Source organism: Odontomachus brunneus, unplaced genomic scaffold, assembly GCF_010583005.1.
Source record: "Odontomachus brunneus isolate Ranch 3 - 2012 unplaced genomic scaffold, Obru_v1 Obru_scaffold_015, whole genome shotgun sequence".
Classification (NCBI taxonomy): domain Eukaryota; kingdom Metazoa; phylum Arthropoda; class Insecta; order Hymenoptera; family Formicidae; genus Odontomachus; species Odontomachus brunneus.
In genome coordinates this window covers 1,239,342-1,258,631 of record NW_022639465.1, presented here as the reverse complement: position 1 = coordinate 1,258,631, position 19,290 = coordinate 1,239,342, and the positions used below count along the sequence as shown (strand labels likewise).

At 42.0% G+C, this 19,290-nt stretch overlaps 1 protein-coding gene across 6 annotated transcripts in view; it reads right to left on the bottom strand.

Annotated features, from left to right (window-relative positions):
* Positions 1-19,097, bottom strand: part of LOC116841404 (disco-interacting protein 2 homolog A-like) — a 45,942-nt gene extending 26,845 nt beyond the window's left edge. For 2 of the 6 annotated variants that reach the window (XM_032809289.1, XM_032809290.1), the window contains exons 1-3: positions 14,706-17,974; positions 12,608-13,545; positions 8,301-8,372 (exon numbers count right to left, since the gene is read on the bottom strand). In XM_032809289.1, coding sequence (XP_032665180.1) covers positions 8,301-8,372; positions 12,608-13,545; positions 14,706-15,550 — 1,855 coding nt within the window. In that variant the 5' untranslated portion in view covers positions 15,551-17,974. Of the gene's footprint in view, positions 1-8,300; positions 8,373-12,607; positions 13,546-14,705 lie in introns of all 6 variants that reach the window. The other 4 variants (XM_032809286.1, XM_032809285.1, XM_032809287.1 and 1 more) reach the window with 4 other exon arrangements.
* Positions 19,098-19,290: the final 193 nt, after the last annotated feature.

The following is a 19,290-nucleotide window of genomic DNA, read 5'->3' as shown; positions in this document are numbered from 1 at the left end:
CACACACACACATGCGCGCGCACACGCACACACACACACACACACACACATATATATACATGGTGTCCCGAACCTCCATGATGATCCTTGGTGAGAAAGTAGAACGGATTGAGGTGAGCAAGAAAGTTCTGTGCCGTTTTGCGATATTCGCAATAATAGTCGAGATATTAATTAGAAAAGATTGGTGAATGATCACGCGCAATATGGTAGATGAGCTGCAGTGGCGCCGTCTGCCGTTGTATACTTATACATTAAATCAAACTGAACAAAAAAGTCCTTTTACCATTTCGTAAGTTATCATATAGATTTTTAGATATTAATTAAAGAAAATTTGTGCATTATGGTATACAATCATATATGTAACAATTTTCTTTAATATTTAAAATTCTATGTGGTCATTTGCAAAATGATAGAGGACTTTTTTGTTCAGTTTGACTTAATGTATAAGTATACAATAGCAGACGGCGCCACTGCAGCTCATCTACTATATCGCGCGTGATCATTTACCAATCTTTTTTAATTAATATCTCGACTATTATTGCGAATATCGCAAAACGGCACAGGACTTTCTTGCTCACCTCAATCCGTTCTACTTTCTCACCAAGGATCATCATGGAGGTTCGGGACACCATGTATATATATGTGTGTGTGTGTGTGTGTGTGTGCGTGTGCGCGCGCATGTGTGTGTGTGTGCAGGATGCCCCTGACTCTCCCCCGTAATTTTTGTGGGAACTAAATATAATTTGTAGAATGGACTGAGGTCCCATATTGTTTTGCGATATTCGTAATAAAACTCGAGATATTAATTTTAAAGATGATTGGTGAATGATCACGCGTCATATAATAGATGAGCTGCAATGACGCCGTCTGCCGTTGTACATTTATGTCAAACTGAATAAAAGAGTCCTTTACCATTTTGTAGATGACAACGTAGATTTTTAGATATTAATTAAAAAAGGTTTGTACATAATCGCGCACAATCATGTAATAATTTTCTTTTATTAATAATTAAAAGTCTACGTAGTTATTTATAAAATGATAAAGGGTTTTCTTGTTCAATTTAACCTAATATATAGGCACTTATCTACCATATCGCACGTGATCATTCATTAATCTTCTTTAACATCTCGACTATTATTACGAATAACGAATATCGTAAAACCAGGCCTTTAGGGCTTATGTTCATCTCAATTCCTTCTACGTTCCCATAGAAACTGTGAAGCGATATCTGACAAGCGACACTCTATATATTATAACATATTATCGTGGTAAAAAAGCGACGTGGCCTATGTAACTTTTGGATGAATGATAACAGTACAAGTATAAGCAATCGTATACGAGATACCAGCGACACGCGACAATGCCGGGTCAGTCGGCAGTTAGGACTTCCGCGCACAAATTGCTGTATAATAGATGTAAGACGTGAAATCGAACTAAAGAACAAATATTGCGGTACGTTTGTTTTCTCTAGAAGAAGATAGAACAGATTTGCCCAGCTAGGCAAGTGTATGTAAATTTGGCAGGAACTTTTACCATACAAAAAAAAGCTACATATGAACAACTAATTTGCTGTGTTAGACACTTTTTCTTTGCTGCAGGAATCAATTTCCTTGCTGTGATAACAAGAAAATCTGCTCCTGCAACAAAAAAAGTAGCTAAAACAGTAAATGATGTTTAATTGTCCATCTGTAGCAAATTTGCTATGTTCCCTGCTTAAAATATTTGATAGAAAATGATTGAATAAGATTGAAATGGATAGAATTCCTATATTGACTTATCATGCACCGAAGCATAGACTTTCAATAGACAACATAGACTTTCTATATATTTTAATCATATTTTGTGATACTAATCTTTTCAATCATCTTGAATATCATATTGATGTTTGTATAATAAATTGATATTTCTGAATCATAGTAAATATTACATTATGTATTTATTATTTTATAATAAACTACTTATAATATTCTTTCATAATAATTCTACTTATAATGACGATTACAAAATAGTCAGATAAAAATGAAAAGAATATGTATGTAGTTTAATCATATCTTATGATACTACTCTTTTCCATCATGTTGAATATGAAAGTTGGTATAATCAGTTTATATTTATCAATTATAGAGAATATATGATATATGAATTTACTTACGAAATTTCGTAAATGAGTTGTGAAATATGTGAATCAAAATCACCATAAAATATGATAGACAAATTTTCTATCATTTTCTATCATTTTCTATCCAATATTTTAAGCAGGATTAGCCACTTTTCTTGCTATAGGAGTAGATTTTCTTGTTATTATAGCAAGGAAATAAGTTCCTGCAGCAAAGAAAAAGTAGCTAACATAACGAATTATGTTTAACTGTCCATAGGTAGTAAATTAGTTTGCTGCTGCAACAAATTCTTTTTCTCCGTGCAGGCGCGATTCATAAAAGGTCGCGTTCTTTATGATAAGTTTACTCATATTATATATATCACACTGTCTATAGTGCAATTAATGTATTCTTCACGGAGATGCTATACTTATAGCTAATGATTCAGTTATAAGTATAGTATCGCAATCAAACGGTATAAAATATCGTTGAAACAATCGGTTAATAACAGCGACTGATACTATTATGCAGTTTGTAAGTGCAATGTCATTGCACGCAAGTTGCATGGAAGCCGTGAATTTTATCGCTACAAGTGCAGAAAGCTGGATTTAGTGCAGCGTATAATGAATCTACGCAGATTTTAGTTACTAGTTTTGCTTATTTGCAGTAATCTCATCTCCATCTGCCAAAATCAATTAAATATACGATGGAGCAGTAAAGTGGGGATATTTTAAAAAATTTACATGAAAAAGAAATATAATATTCTCTTCGTAATAGTAAAGCATCTGCCAAATTTATGTATGCCTGTCTATCGCGTTTGTGAAGCTGACACGACGTTTTACAAATTAGAGAAAACAATGACAGTTCTAGTAGCACTTTTCATAGTTCTAGAGTTCTAAGTAGGAAACAAAAAGAGTTCCGCATATTCAATATCGGAAAACAGCAAATGAAAAATTATCGTGCTAACTTCGCGAATCTAGCACGACACTTTCCCTCTAAAGTATAAGAAATAAATAAATACCACTACTTTTAGCAAGAGTTCCCATCAGCTCTGATCGAATTCTATCAGAATGTTCAATTAAGAAAACTTCAACAATTACGCCTTTTTCATAAACTTCGAATACTACACTCAGCACGACATTTCCGAGAAAAATATCACGCAGAATATATCTGGCCGTTCTATTGACAGTTCTCGTTAGTTCTAACATAGTTCTAACATAATTCTAGTCCCTACGATCAAATTTAAGAAAAGTTCCGGCGGTTACCTATTTTTAAATAATTTTTTAATTTTCAAAGTAAGCACGACACTTTTTCCAAGAACTCTTTTTGTTTTCTACCTAGAACTCTAGAACTATGAAAAATGCTAATAGAATTGTCATTGTTTTTTTAAAAATTTGTAAAACGTGCCAGCTTTATACACACAGACGCCTGTCTGATTCGTCTGGTTGAAATCCCAGGTACTCAGGTCGAATTCCGCTTATACGGCCATTTCTGTCTTCTTCTAGATAGGAGAGTCCTAAAGCAACGTCTTGATTGGTCCCTCAAGAGGTTGGCCCCTCATTGGTAGCTCGAGGATGGGTCTTACGTTCGCGGTTACGGCAATTCGTGTGCGAAAGCCCTCGCGAGCGACTTAATGGCAAAGAATTGTATGCAGAATACGGCCACGTTTCGCCTCGGTCGAATTGTCGGATTAATGTTAAGGAGTTTCCCGTTATTTGGCTCAAGCGTGCCGACTAGAAAACTGTCGCTGGTGCTTCGACCGGCGTTCACGACAATGGCAGATGCACGTAGCATATAACGAGCGGATAACGCGGAAGCGCTTCTTCCGCGTGCAGGTACAGTTAAACTGCGAGCCGATTGCAGCGGTTCTGCCGATCGCAGCTGCGGGCGCAAAGGCGCGTCCAGTGCAAAACAACTATACGGGGTGGGCAAACTGTGCAAACGTGTACGAGCTGAGTCGGCGCGCGCGCGAAAGTGCCGGCCGGAGCGTGTGCAAGATTATTCGTCGGCTAATTCGAGCCGCGGTTGCAACGTCGAGCGCTGAAAATTACGATAAATGTCAGTTTCAAGTTGCGGCCAATGTAAATTCCAAAGTGGTGCACTTCTACCGCGACGCTGACTTCAACTATCTCGTATAGGATAAGAAATCCGAAGGATGGAATTCGTCGAGTATACACGGAGAAAAATAATTTTGTTCCTTTAGCAAAATCGTCGTTGCTACTGCACATTCGTAGTGACAACAAAAAAATTTAGTCGACCTAACTAATTTTACAAATTATTCGTTATTAAAACAGAAGTAGTTTCGTCGCCAGGATAGAAGAAAATTTATTGAGTGTATTTGTCCTAAGAATCACTAGTTAATTTGCTATTGATGCAAAATAATGTATCCTTCGCAAATTTATTTGCTATCGGAGCAAAACTGCAACTGCTTATATAAATCCATCATGGTTCTTACAGTAAAATAATTTGTAGATTCAGCATATTATATTCAGCAAATAGTGATTGGTACTCTTAGCAAATCTTTTTGCTGTCCACATAATAATGAAAAGTTTTTGCTAGACCAGCAGAAAATTTGCTGGGCCGACAAATTATTTTTCTCCGTGTAGGATAAGAAATATTTAGGATAAGAGGTAAAAGGTAAGAGGAAAAATAGGATAAGAAATAATTAGGATAAGAGGCGAACAAGGAAAAGAAAGAAGTGGGTGTAGAAAAAATGTAAAAATAATGTTAAGATAAAACTAAGAACTTGCTGACATTGTAAGCTGAAGTAAAAAAAATAAAGAGACTTCAACTATCTCGTCTGAAAAAAAAAACCTGGCCCACCTCTGTCGGTTTAAAGAGAACCTTTTGGGTTTCTCGAAAAGCGTCTGATTGAATCTATCAAAGTGAAATATAAACAAAATTCCGATTATCAATACCGTTCAACGTTAACCAGAAATCTTGTTAACTTAAACGAAATTCTGGTAACCTCAACGACACTGAGAGAAATTATCTGATAAAAAATTAACAAACGGATATTTCTGATCAAAATACCGATAAATTTCTATATTCAATCAGGATATCTGATTAAATTTAATCGAATACTTTCATAATGGCATTTCATCAGATAAATCGATCAAACGATTATAAACCGATATTTCTCATCGGATGTTTCCTGATCAGATACAAAAATTCATTTGATTTTGATCGGAAATATCCATTTGTTAATTTCGTATCAAATAATTTTTTTTAGCGCAGAATTTCTGACTTGTTTATATTTCATCACAAAATATTTGATTTAAATATTTTAAATATTTAAATCAAATATAATAATATAATAATAAATATAATCAAATAATAAATATAATCAAATATAATAATATAATAATAATATAATCAAATATAATAATTTAATCAAATATTTTAAATATTTGATTAATCCAACCAAATTTCTTTCCCGTGTGATCGACAGAAGAATGACAAACTATAGAAAAATCGATATTCGTTGCTGAAAATGCCGTCAGAATCGGTAAATCGTCTAAAGAATTAAACTTTCTCATCTGATAATTCTAATGAAACGAAAATATTATTTCACGTCGAGAAATCGCATGAAAAAAATGCCATTTAATATATTTTTCCGATCAAGTGTATCCCTAAACACACATAATAAAAATGGGCGAGGTTCTGATTTGACGATATTTTAACGATACTCGATGGAGTTCGCGTCCACGGATGCGGTCTGTTTGACGTTCCATAGGCTTCCAGGTATTCTCTTTTTCTTATATACGCGGCTGCTGACGTCAGCATATAGCTAGGATGCTCCGAAGCGTTTAATGAACCCGGGAGAAACGTCCTGTGTGACTCGCGGGGCGCCCGATCGATCCTGGAAACAGGATCCCGCAGGACGCGGAGCTCCAGCAAAATATTCGGGCATCCGCGAGAGATCGTTAAAAGTGCCCACTCGACCGTGCGAGGATTAAATCGATACGGTAACGGGTCGCGTCGACAACGATGCGTCCCAGGAATGCGTTCTCGCGCGGGCCGGTAAATGACGCGTGGAAATGTCCGGCCGGCGGTTCCGTCACCGGTAATTTGCAGCGATAAGACGGAGTCGCGTTCGTGGCGGCGACAGTTGCGGTAACGGTTAGCGACTCGGAAACGACTCGCATTACACTTTGCGCCCGCGATAAGCGATGCGGAAACCCACTGCAATCGAGTGAAGCGCGTTTGCAATTCGTCTCGTGGCAGAGGTTTCGTAACGAAGCTCGCGGAACGATCGATCGATCGACCGATCGATCCCGTTCGTCGAGGGACGAAATGTGAATCGCTATCGCGAAATTCATCATCATCCTCCTCTATCCAGAAAAAAGAAAAAGAGAAATTCTCCACACGGAAAAAAAAGATTTGCTAATACTACTGTGTCCAAAAAGTAAGACCAATTTAAACTTTTTTTTTTAAATCTTTATTTATTATTCCACATCTATTTCGTCACCTTCAAAGTAATCCCCCTCAGACACAATACACTTATGCCAACGATTTTTCCAACCCTACGGTTGGAAACCGTATTACGTGATGCATATAAAGCCACACTGCAGTGATAGATATAAACCCACCATCTCACACTGCATTGGTTCTTCGAGACCATTTCGCTAAAAATTCGACCCATATCGTTCCACAACCACCATATTCTCCTAATTTAGCACCGTGTGACTTCTGGCTATTCCCTAAACTCAAAAGACCGCTCCGGGGACACCGTTTTGACTCGATTGAAGAGATACAAGCTGAATCGAAGAAAGCTTTGAAGGCCATTCCGAAAATCGAGTTTAACAACTGTTTCGAGGGTTGGAAAAAATGTTGGCATAAGTGTATTGTGTCTGAGGGAGATTACTTTGAAGGCGACGAAATAGATTTGGAATAAATAAAGATTTAAAAAAAAAATTTTAAATTGGTCTTACTTTTTGGGCACAGTAGTATATGGATAACTAAAAATATTAACTGCAAGAGCAAATTTTCTTGCTTTCATAGCAAAGTTATTTAGTTGTGATAGCTAAAAGATAACTTTGCTATGAAAGAAAAAAAATTTGCTCTTGCACAGTTAATATTTTTAGTTGTCCATATATTAGCAAATCTTTTAGCTATCACAACTAAATAACTTTGCTATGAAAGCAAGAAAATTTGCTCCTGCAGCTAATATTTTTAGTTATATATTAGCAAATCTTTTTTTTCCGTGCAGAATTCGGAGGATTCCGCTAAGGATAAGAGTATATTTTGTCTCAATACCGTAATTTATTTACGCTGATTTTTCCTCCCGACTCACGTGTGGTGCAAGACCAGCGAGAAGAAAAAAAGGTTGCGTCGCAACGCGAGTCGAAAGATGTAAAAACGACGCGTGCCGACACAAAGATTGCGCTTCGTCTCTTCCCTCTATGCGAATTGCATCCACCATTGTGCGTACAATGAGGCGCACGTCCCTTGAGAATCAGAACGCGATTGATATTGTGGGCTCGTTGCCTTTCTATGGTGCAACAATGCGCGCACCGAGACGGCGATGAAGGATAAGAGCGCGGTGAGTTAGAAACCATAGAAACTGGCTTTTTCGTCCGGGAACACTTTACCTAATTGCCGAGACGTTCCACGCTTCATCGGACGCGTTTCATTCTCTGTACGCGTGCGACAGAAAAGTAAAATGTGTAGGATGAGTCACCTGATGTATCAGATTCTAAAACACCTCCGTTGCTTCTTTATATCAAAGAAAGATGTGCGAGAAGTAAATTGTACGGCTGGAAGGGATAAATGTATTGTGGCCAGTCGACCCTTCCAGTCAGTTTATTCCTCGCGCATTTGCCTCTAATATAAAAACACAAGAGGGATATTTTAGAATCTAACGTGAGAGGTGACTAATCCTGCAGATATACATGGATACAATCCCGGGACAAGCGTTGAAATTAAATTGAAGGAAAACTCTCAGAATGAAGCACCTTTATCGCGACGTTGAGCTGAGCTCTACCGCGCGCCCAACAGTTATTCGAAAATGTAGAAAACTGCGCGAGAGACGCGCGATAGACCGAGTATACGGTAGTATTCGCGTTGAAAAGTGCGCAGATAAATATTTTTACATCTCGCTGATTTCTCGTGCGCTTCGTGCCGCATAGCGCGGATAATGCGCGATGATATCTCTCCATACGGCGTGAATCTTAATGAATTCTGGAAAAGCGAGAGACTCACCTAACTGCTTCGAGGCGTACTGCTGCAGTAGACGCGTCCGTTTCTTTTCATAACCCTTCTGTGTGATATCCCCTGAAACAGCGAGAAACGGTAGCTAATTAATGGCCGATTCGAAGTGCGATTTGCATTCACGCTCGATATCATGCGGGTGGGAGGGCCGCTTCGCTCGGCACGCGAAGTGAGCGAGCCAAGGACTGAGCGAAATTCGTCGCTCGAAAGGATATAATTAATTTTCGTTACATTATCCCGCACTTACATATTTATTTTGTCATTTTTAATAGAGAAAAAAAACAATTCTTGCCCATTCTTTTTCGGGAAATACCAGTTTTTATCACTGGCATGGGATTTATCTAAAAAAATTTGAAATTTTGCCAACCCTGCTTATTAGAGTTCAAAATTAATACGTTCAGAAACGAAATCCGCTGTCATCACTTCTGATTTTCTTCTTCTTTTATTGTAAATAATCTGCAATGAGTTCAATATCGATGAATTGTTTTAATTGATATATAAAAAAGCTAATAAATTAAGGTTGATGTACATTTCAAAATAACTGCACGGAAAAGAAAAAGACTTGCTAATATATGGACAACTAAAAATATTAACTGCAGGAGTAAATTTTCTTGCTTTTATAGTAAAAGTTATCACAATTAAATAACTTTTACTATGAAAGCAAGAAAATTTGCTCCTGCAGTTAATACTTTTAGTTGTTCACATATTAGCAAATCTTTTTTTCTCGTGTGGTTTAAGAGTTAATCCACTTGAAGTTAACTGACTGAAGTTAAAGGTTACTAACTTTTTGACTTAACTTTTAACCGATCGACTAGTTATCACCCAACCCTGCGTCAGAGTATAATATTATTAAAGCTGAAGTACAACATCGTGCGTCGTACTTTAGTAGTCAAGTGGAAGGAAGAGATAAGGAAAGGGGCTGGGGATGAGGGTAGGAACATGCGCTGCACGGGGATCAATTAAATCGGATCTAATCGACCGCGACTCTTGACTCGAGCCCGAAGGACGATGGAACGCCGGTCGAAGGGGCAACGATCGAACGGGCGTTTTCCAGGATTGAATTTTAGATCGATGCACGCTTGGCTGCCGGCCGGCTGCGCACTGACGCAGCTCGCCCATGTGCGATGTAAAACTGGTTGGTTAGCGTACTCGCCTCCCGTCACGCCTCGTAACCCCGAGAAAACGCCGAAGAATCAATCTAACGGCCGAGACACGATTTTTCCACGTTCGCGAAACGAAACCGGGCCAGCACGATTACGTTAATCGATATACATACGTACCCCCGAGCGATCATCGTCGACGCGAAAACCAGATCGCGCGCTTCACGATCCCCCGATTTATTTATCGCGAACAGCTACAACGAGGAGTAGCGAGGGTTACGCCGCAACACGCGAAAAAACAGAATCTCACACGGAAAAAAAGATTTGGTTGAATTAACCGAATATCTGGTCGAAATACGAACGATCCAGAAATTCCGGTTGAGGTAACCCGAATTCTGTTTAAGTTAACAAGATTTTTGGTAGACTAACCAAACATGTCTGGTTATTTAACCAAACATGTCTTTTACTCTCTGGTTAAATAATCAGACATGTGTTGGTTAGTCTATCAAAAATCTTGTTAACTTAAACAGAATTCGGGTTACTTCAATCGGAATTTCTGAATCGTTCATGTTCGACCAGATATTTGGTTAATTCGACCAAATTTTTTTTTCCGCGCAATAAAAAAAAAAAGAATGAAAATGTACACAGACAAAATTTTATAGCAGAAATTGCTATAAGACTTCTCTCCTAACCGGAAAAGATCGACATTCTGCAGTAATTCACTATGTTTCATATATGCCACTCATATTATAAGAACTAAATATACTATTAAAACACTTGCTATATTTCTAACGAAATTTACTATGTTCCTCCAAGATAGATCTTACTGACTGTCTACTCTTGGACTACTAAAAACATAGTAAAATTGAATTTACATAAAAAAATTAATACAAGCTATAAAACTATGAAAAATAACTATAAACTATAAAAATAGTTATATAATCATATAAAATTCTCTCCGCGTACAAAATCAACTCTCTATGTACATGGAGAAAATATTGTAGTAAAAATTACGTTACAATTATATTTCTTTTTACAATATCTTTGTAAAGCTAGTCTATATCGAATATATTGTATAAATTACTATGCATGGAAAAAAATAGTTTAGTTGGTTCTGCATATCTGTAGCTCGTGCTGGGCAAAATTAAACATTACAACTAAGCAGATTTGCCAGCGCAGCAAAGATATTTAGATATGGAAGTGATTGTCAATCTGCTCATAGGAACAAATCCATTTTTGTTGATATTATCTCAGTTATTGCAACAAACCTTTTCGTATTTCGAGCTAATGTTTCGAGCTGAAAAGTTTACGAAGCAAATTCATTAATTTTACTAAACCAAACATGCAATTATTCGACAGATAATGAAGAAATTTTTTTGCTCGGTTTATGGAAAACTGCGCCCTCATTAAGTCTGACTGAAAATATCCGTAACACGAAATATGTTATTATGCGTTACGCAATTTGAGTTTGCCTTTTCATATTAATAACTGCATATATTTGCAATATATTATTATTAATTATACGTATCTTTATGCGTGTATGCATTTGCATTAATAATATTTTATTATATTATTTGAATAGTTGCAGAGTAAATATTTAAGACATTTCAATGAGCATTTTTGCTTTAGCTAATTTCTATTTATACATTGTTATATTGCCGGAGTAACTGATGATTTATATAGCTGTATTGAAATCTATTAATATTGAAATCTATTAATGCACCAAATCTCTTTTAATATAACAGATTAATATAAAAGATTAGTTGCATATATCAAACTATAATTTCCATTAGTTGTGGTGTAAAATCGTCTTTGCAATACTTAATAAATAAATCTGCTGCGCTTTAACATCAAACTTTTTTAGTTACAATCACAAATTTTATAAAACTTTGCGACTTGGTTACTGTAGCAATTAGAGGCGAAATTTTCAGTTGTGACAGCAAATTCTTTTTTTCCATGTAGAAATAGTAAATTTGACGATTTATCCTGGCATACGATATACAAAAATATCCAAATAATTACAAAAGTTTTGTAGTAAAAAATCAAACATGCATAATTTTAACGTACATTTTAAACAGGCATAATTAACATTTGTAAACAAATATGTAATGATTGAGATAATAATTTTGAGTGATCCAAGATTACAAAAATTTGTTTGTAATTTTTATCACAATCTTTTCTCCATGTACAACGTTGGGTCTGTGAGACCCGAACGAATATATTTAACTGCTGATCTTGCATAAAGAATTCGGGAAAATTTCAAAATAGCGCAATCTGTTTGCAGACTTTTTCTTGCGCTATTTTATAACTGGATCTTTCTTATATCTCTAAAAAGAAACGCGCCTAAAAATATTGATTTTGAACAAACATATTTAACTGCTGATCAACTTGCGTAAAGAATCCGGGAAAATTCCAAAATAGCGCAATCTGTTTGCAGACTTTTTCTTGCGCTATTTTATAACTGGATCTTTCTTATATCTCTGAAAAGAAACGCGCCTAAAAATATTGATTTTGAACAAAGTTATAGTAATTCAAAGTTGCCCAAGTTTGATAAACCCAGATCGTGCGGTATGTCCCAAAAAGATTGTACATGGATGGTTAAGTGGCAAAGATCAAGTATATGGAATTCACTTTCAACTATGAAACACGCCTGCTTCAAGTATGAACATTTTCGAGCGATTTCGCAAGCTTGAAGGGGGCGGGTGGAGAACTGGCAAGTCGCGTTAAATCACAAACTGCGACTTACGGCTCGCGCGAGAAACAATATCCGCGCACATTGTGGGTCATCGAGACCTCTCGAGGGAACCAGCGAGATAGCTGAGGTGGAGCAAGGCGATGTCGAGCCGCGCGAGATCGCGATACGCGAGCGCAGGCTTGGTCGAGCAAAAAGCTCGTCGAAAACACGACCGCTGTAAATTGCGTTGCGCAATTAACGCGCTGACGGACGCGGATTAATGGCCGAGTTAAGAATAGATGGATATACAGGCGGACAGATAAACAGATTCGACGCGTAGAACGGTCGCGTAATCGTCGAATGATTCAATCGCGTCGATTATTCAATGACACTCGGATGCAATTTGCGAATCTACGAATCGCGAGAGATCGAGCCTGTCGGGGCTCGTTCGTCGTCAATCTCGCTACTTGCCGCCTCCTGACGTAGGAGGATGACCAAGACAGATATCATAGTTCACATCTTACTAGGACGTTTCCTCAAGGACGAGCATTTGCGCACGAGGAACACCGGTTGGCCGGACGCTCTTTTCAATTGCGACTTCCGGCGCAATGGTCTCCTGCGGATACCAGACTTCTGCCTCTTCAGATGACGCTGCTGCTGCTGCTGAGGGAAACTGACGTTCCTCCTGCGCTCGTTGAAACGGTCGGCGTTGTCGTCGTCCTCACTGTCGGTCGACGAGAGGCATCTGTAGCCCAAGTTGGAGCTCTCGCTCTTTGACCTCTCCTTGACAGCATCCTTCGCCAGGAAACTGAGGAACTGGCTGCTGGCGAAGTAATTGCCAGAAGCAGCCGTGCTCGTCGTTGTTGCCGTCGTCGTTGTCGTCGTCGCCGTCATGGCCGTCGTCGTCGTCGTCGTCAGCGAAGGCTTCCAGGTGGTCCCGCGCGCCAAAAGGCCGCTGGTCCTCAGCTCCTCGGAGAACAACTTATCTTCGTTGAAGTCGCTGATCTTCGGAGCCGGGCAGGCTGACGACGAGGACGACGTCGCCGAGAAAGAGCCCAGCGACGACGACACTATCGAGTTCAGAGCGTCGTCGTGAACGCGCTCGTTGAAGTCGCCCGACAGCAAGAGCTTCTGATCGTCAAACTGATCGTCCGACACGTTCGACGACCAGTCGTTGATCCGCTCGAGGATCGGTCCCTCGTCGTCGGGGAAGTAGCGGATCTCCCGCCAGACTCGCCGCTGACGTCTCGAGCGTCGTCTCTCCGGCGGGACGAACCACACCGGGCTGCTGGTGCGAGGGGGCTGCTGCTGGCACTTCCTGGAGCGCTGCGACGTCCTCTTGCCGCGAGAGCGGCGGGAGCTCGAGCGTCTGGACGCGCTCGTGCGCTTGAAGTAGCCCTCGCTGCTGACGCTGGGCGATGGTTTCGGCGTCTTGCGACGGAAGAGGCCGTTTCGCGTCACCCTAGAGTCAGGCAGGGTCGGTTTCGGTCGAGTGAGAGAGCTTCCAACAGCGCGCGCTGCTGTTCGACGCGATCGGTCGGTGAAACTGACTCTGAATATCGCAACCTCGCGAATGCAGGTTAGATTCCAATCAGAATTCTCAGCTTTGTCCCAAAATCCCACTACGATACTAATTCCCTATTGGGAATTCTACACATTCTTGCCTTAAAATAGATTATCCCATTACAATATTAATTGAGAATCCTTGTCCTTAATGAGTTTTACAATCGGAGCAGAAATATTAAGGAAACTTGAGCGTTTTTAAGTGTTTTCTGTATCAGTTTCATTAATGCAATAAAGATAGTATAAATGTTTTCACTGACATTGTTCCATTGTTCCAAAACGTAAAATAACATTAACGTATAATACATATAACGTATAAACGTATAATACATTTTTGTTTTATACACTAAGAAAAAAATTTACTAAATTTCAAAAAACGTTTATTTAGATAGTACTGTGAAGATATTTGTTTAAATTAAGTAATTATTTTCTAAAATTAAATAAAGATGTTTTAAATATAAATTTGTTTCTTTAATTTTAGAAAATAATTACTTAATTTAAACAAATATCTTCACAGTACTATCCAAACCATCGTTTTTTTAAATTTAGTAAATTTTTTTCTCAGCGTATGTAACACAGAATACATTTGTATTCTGAGAATAATTTGACAATTTCATACATTTCTAAGTCGGAAAAATTTGCTAGATATATATATATATATTTCTTACTTTCTTAGCTCGAAGGCTTTCTATTACAATTTCTTCATGACTTTTTTTGCAAACACTTTGAGCATTGCAATGAGATAATGTGAAAATGTTTAAAGAAAAACAATAATCTAAATAATACTTAAATGAGAAAAAATAGTTATTAATTACTGACAAAAATTTATCGCAAAAGTTCTGCTGAGTTTACATGCTCATCGAGCGTAGCTCCTTGTCAGTTATGATCAAGGAATTCCTTGACTCAAGTCAGTCACTGAGAGACTCGTTGCTTGAACGCAAGAGGTTAAAGACCCTATCGTAATTGGACAGACCGGACAAGTGAATACTTAACAAAAAAAGGTACCTAAACTTCACCGACCAATCGTCAAATCGACACAAGCTCGAAAATCTTAATCACCCTGGTCTAAAATCCGCAAGTTTAGCGATTCTAAGAGAGAAACCGAAGGACGACGAGGTATCCTTGCTGACGGGCTTCTCCGGCGCCGAGACCGTCCTCGCGACGGTCGGCTGCGGTTTCCTCTCCTTCAGGCCGCTGTCCAGCGAGTGATGGACCGCGGGATCTGACGCGGCAGGATACGCAGCCGGTGGCGGGACCGATACCGGCGCCGGGACCGGCACCGCATCCCTCCATATCCTGCCAAGACTGATGCTGACGCTAGGTGGTCCTTCCGCGAACGACTCCTGTGCCCAGAGACCGTCCTGCCCGTTGCTCTCGTCCCGAACATGATCCTGCGTGGCGATCCTGAAGGGCTTGGGCCGTTTGGACGTGAGAATGGGCGAGGCGTCGAGCTCGAGGATCTTCAGGTCCTCGGCGATCGAATTCGCGTCGGTATTATTGTGTTTGGGCGTAACTTTAGCGGCCTTGACGACCTTTGGTGGATGCTGGAGAGACTCCACGCGATCTTCGTGAAGCTTCTCGAGGGAGGAGGAGCTGACTCCTTGGAGCCATTCGTCGTACGTGATGGAGTCGCGTCCAAGTGAGCATTCCTGATTCTTCTTCAGGTCCTTCTCGTTGGCCTGCTGTTGGACAATCTTGTCGGTCGCCACCACCGGTTGCGAGGCAGGATTAGCGGCGGGCTGCTCTTGATTCTTCTGCAGTCGGTTTCGTCGTTTGCCGCGGTCCAAGTAGCTCTTTCTGATGGATATTCTCTTGAAGGACTCGCTGCGCTTGAAGGAGGGCTCGTTGCGGTCCTTCTTACGGCCCACGAGCCTCCTCAGGTTCTCGAAGGAGAGGGGCCTCATGGGGCAACGCGACCAGCCGCGACTCGCGGAAGTACGATCGGCTACGGATTTATGCTACCTCGAGGTGACGTCGGCACGATCGTGCGGCGAGAATCAGCAAAGGCTCGTTCCGTGAGAGGATCACGAATGCTGCGGAGTCCAGTGTGCTCAACCGAGGATCGGAGGAAGTCTCGGCGAAGAGAGTACAACGGATTCACGCAGGATCCGAATGATCGAGGGCCCGCGAGATAGCCACGAAAGCATGAATTTATGGAAACGAGCGAATCTGCGCGAATTTCTCTTCTCTTTCCCCGATTGCGCTTCGTTCCGTCTCTCGTTCCTCGGGCCCTTCTCTTTCTGTCTCCCTCTCTCTCTCTCTCTCTCTCTCTATTTCTCTCTTCTCACCGGCCTCCTTGCCCTTTTGCTCTCCGTATCCTTCTCTTCCTCCTCCTCACTCTCTCTTTTTCTCTCTCTCTCTCTCTCTCTCTCTCTCTGTTCGTCCCTTCTCCCGCGGCACACTGGCTAAGGTGCAACGCCGAGGTCTTCCAGTCGCGGATGATCAGCGTGGCTTTCCTTTTTCGACGCCGTGCTGCTGCTGCTGCACCGCCGCCACCGCTCCTCCTCCCTCCTCCTCATTGCCCTCCTCTTCCCTTTTTTCCCGTGCCCTCGGCACGACCAGGATGATCATTCTACGCGACAAGATTCGGCGAGGTTTCCGCGTCGATGCCGCGCGCGGGGATATCGTGCCGATGAACGCGAGCGCGCTTGGCGATCTACCCTCGGCGATTGCTGCCTTCGCTCGTCGTCATGACTTCTCCCGTGGAACTCTCTAAAGGACCCTTCTACAAGCCGGCGGAATTAAGACTGTGCTTTTTTACTCGCACGTCCATGTCGCTACTTCAAGTCTGACCACGAACGATTTCGTTATTGCCGACTTTTTTCTATTGTTAGCCGCGCGAAACGCTTCGCGAACTCTTTCTTTTCCTCTTCCTTTGCCACAATGACGCTTCGACGATAAATGATTCGCGGTTCATCGATCGTGATTTCTTTCGGGTATCTCGCTCAATGCAAGCGCCACGAAAGTACCTCGAGACACTGGTCAGACACTTTCTCCGCCCTCGGACGCGGTTACAGCGTTTGTTTCACCCTTTTCCTCTCCCCCACCGTCGTTCTCTCCGCGCGGTCTTTTCCGCGGCGATCCGTGTGCAGCACCTCCGCGAAACTCGTTCCGCGCAAGAAGGTGTCGTGTCGCAACTTTGCAAATTAAATCTGACTTGTTTTCCTCTCTATCCTAATCGATGAATAAACCATTCGTTAGAACCAGAGCCTCGTCGTTCAACCGCGACGAGCAACGATCACGTCTAAATTTAACGAGGAGGCGTCTCTTTCTCGCCGATCAAAGCGAAAATTCACGCGCTCTCGAGTTGCGCTCTGAGCGGCGCTAAAAGCCGCGAGTTTCGTTCGCGGGTGTCAGGAGACCACATCGACACTCGTTAGAAACGGAGCACTCCGCGGAGTTCGCTCCGCTGATCACCGTTCAAAATCACCCACGTACCGGTGCACGTACGCACGCACGCACACACACACACACACATGCGCGCGCGGGCGCGCGCATGCACGCAATCGCGCCGAACACACACACACACACACACACACACACGCGCGCGCGCGCGCACACTCTCTCAAGTCTCGCCTCGTATTTTCGCCTTCGATCGCCTCTCACTCGTACCGCGGGACACGCGACGCACACAGAAGTCGCTCGGGCGCGCAAACGCGACGCGTCACACCGGCGACCGGCGGTCAGGACGGCCGATTCGCCGCCCAAGACACTTGGTACCCGCGCACGGACGCCTCGCAGCGAGATCCCGCGGAGCTTCACGCATCGCTCGGCGCGCGTTCGAATTCCCGCTCCCTCGATCTGCGCCTCGGCGCGCCGTCGAGCCGCGTAGTTCAAGTCGCGTCGAATCACTGGCATTTTGCGCGCTCTCCGCGGCTCTCCCGCGGGGAGAGAGAACAGAGCGAGTGAGAGGAGGCGGAGGAGGCGAAGGAGGAGGAGGAGGAGAAGGAGAGAATGAGAGAGAAAGAGAGAGAAGGAGAGGCGGGTGGACGGGTGGGAAGCCGGCTCGCGCGTGTAAAAGTCGTCGGACGGAGTAGGTGAGAGGAGATTGAACGCAGGAGCGAGCAAGGAGGAAGAAATGAGAGTGTGTGTGTATGTGTGTGTGAAAGAGAGAGAGAGAAAGAGAGATAGGGACAGACAGAGGGACATGGAAGTGGTGGTGGTATGCCGTCCGTCCACTCTCGCCTGCCTTCTTCTCTCGCAGCATCCCACTCTCCCTCGTTCCGTCTCGCTCGACACCCTTGATCGCACCGGCACGTCGTCTCGCTCGTGCGGCTCCAGCGGCACTCGAGATCTCGGTTGACTCTCGGTGCCCTGCCTCCTTCTCCGAGAGAAAAAGAGAGAGAGAGAAAGAGATTCTTAAGGTGGGATTACGAGAGTCGACCCTTCGCGGGATTGTTACAGTCCGTGATTTTAAAGCCGCGCGATATAGCGCGCGAGAGAGCGTCGATATAAATAATTATCGCCATTTGACCGTAATCCTGTACCCTCCGCTCTTGTTCGGGCGTCGATTCCCTCATGCGAATCTCTCATGTTCTTGGTGGCGCTCCGCGAGGCTCCGCTTTCGCGAAGGCTCGAAGAAGCACTCTCTCGTGGTCGTAAATGTTCCAGCGGTCAACGTAGCCGTCTGATAACGTCTCCTGTCTGTTCGTCCGTCCATCTGTCCGTCTGTCTGTCTGCCGGACATAAAGAATACGTGGAGCAGCGGAGTAAGCGCAAGAGTCGCGGAGGATAGCCGCTGCTCGATGCGCCTCTCTGTCCGAGGGAAAAGCTTCTATTTATGGGTCGATTGCTCTTCGACCCTTAAGTACCCGACGCGCCGTATCCGACGTATGTACGTACGTACGTATCTCGCCGGCCGATGCGGGCTCTTACTTTCCGCGAATAAGATTCAAGACGCCTACGTTCAATCGTCTCGCGAACTCGGATGCTTCGGCTTCGGCGGAGCGATTACCCGGCGAGTGGGCGGCGCGGAATCGCAGCGGTGCTTTTCGAACTTTCTCGTACTCTCCTCAGCCGCCCGCGAGAACGAATTCCGTATCTCCGACTTTTCATTTCGCGAGCGCGAATCATAAGAGAACTGCAACCTACACGAAAAGAAGAACTTGGTTGAATTAAGAGAGATAAACACTGTGACGGCTGAAAAAAATAGCTCTTTTTAGCGAATTTTTTGTGACGCCCATAAAGCAGGTAGATAAATAAATGTTTTTGCATTGAATTAATCATCTCTTGAACTGTTGAAAAATGTTTTTCTATTTGATGAAATACATTTTTATTTTGATATAAAATGTGTCTATAGTAGGTTCTGCAAACTCTAACAGCCCTGCACCTTAGAGTCCTTAAAAGTCATCTGAAATAAAAAAAACCCAAGATTTTCTTAAAATAGATGAATGTAATTTCAATTAAGCGTACGGATTTTTTTTACGATTAAAATTTCCTCCCAAAAAACGGTACTTTTTTGGACAATTCTCGAACATTTTTTTAAACGTACGTTATTTTGTAAATAATTAAACTATTAAAATTTTCGACTGAAACTACATTCATATACTTTAAGAAAATCTTGAGTTTTTTTATTTCAAATAACTTTTAAGGACTTCAGGTGCAGGGCATTACAGACACATTTTATACCAAAATAAAAATGTAT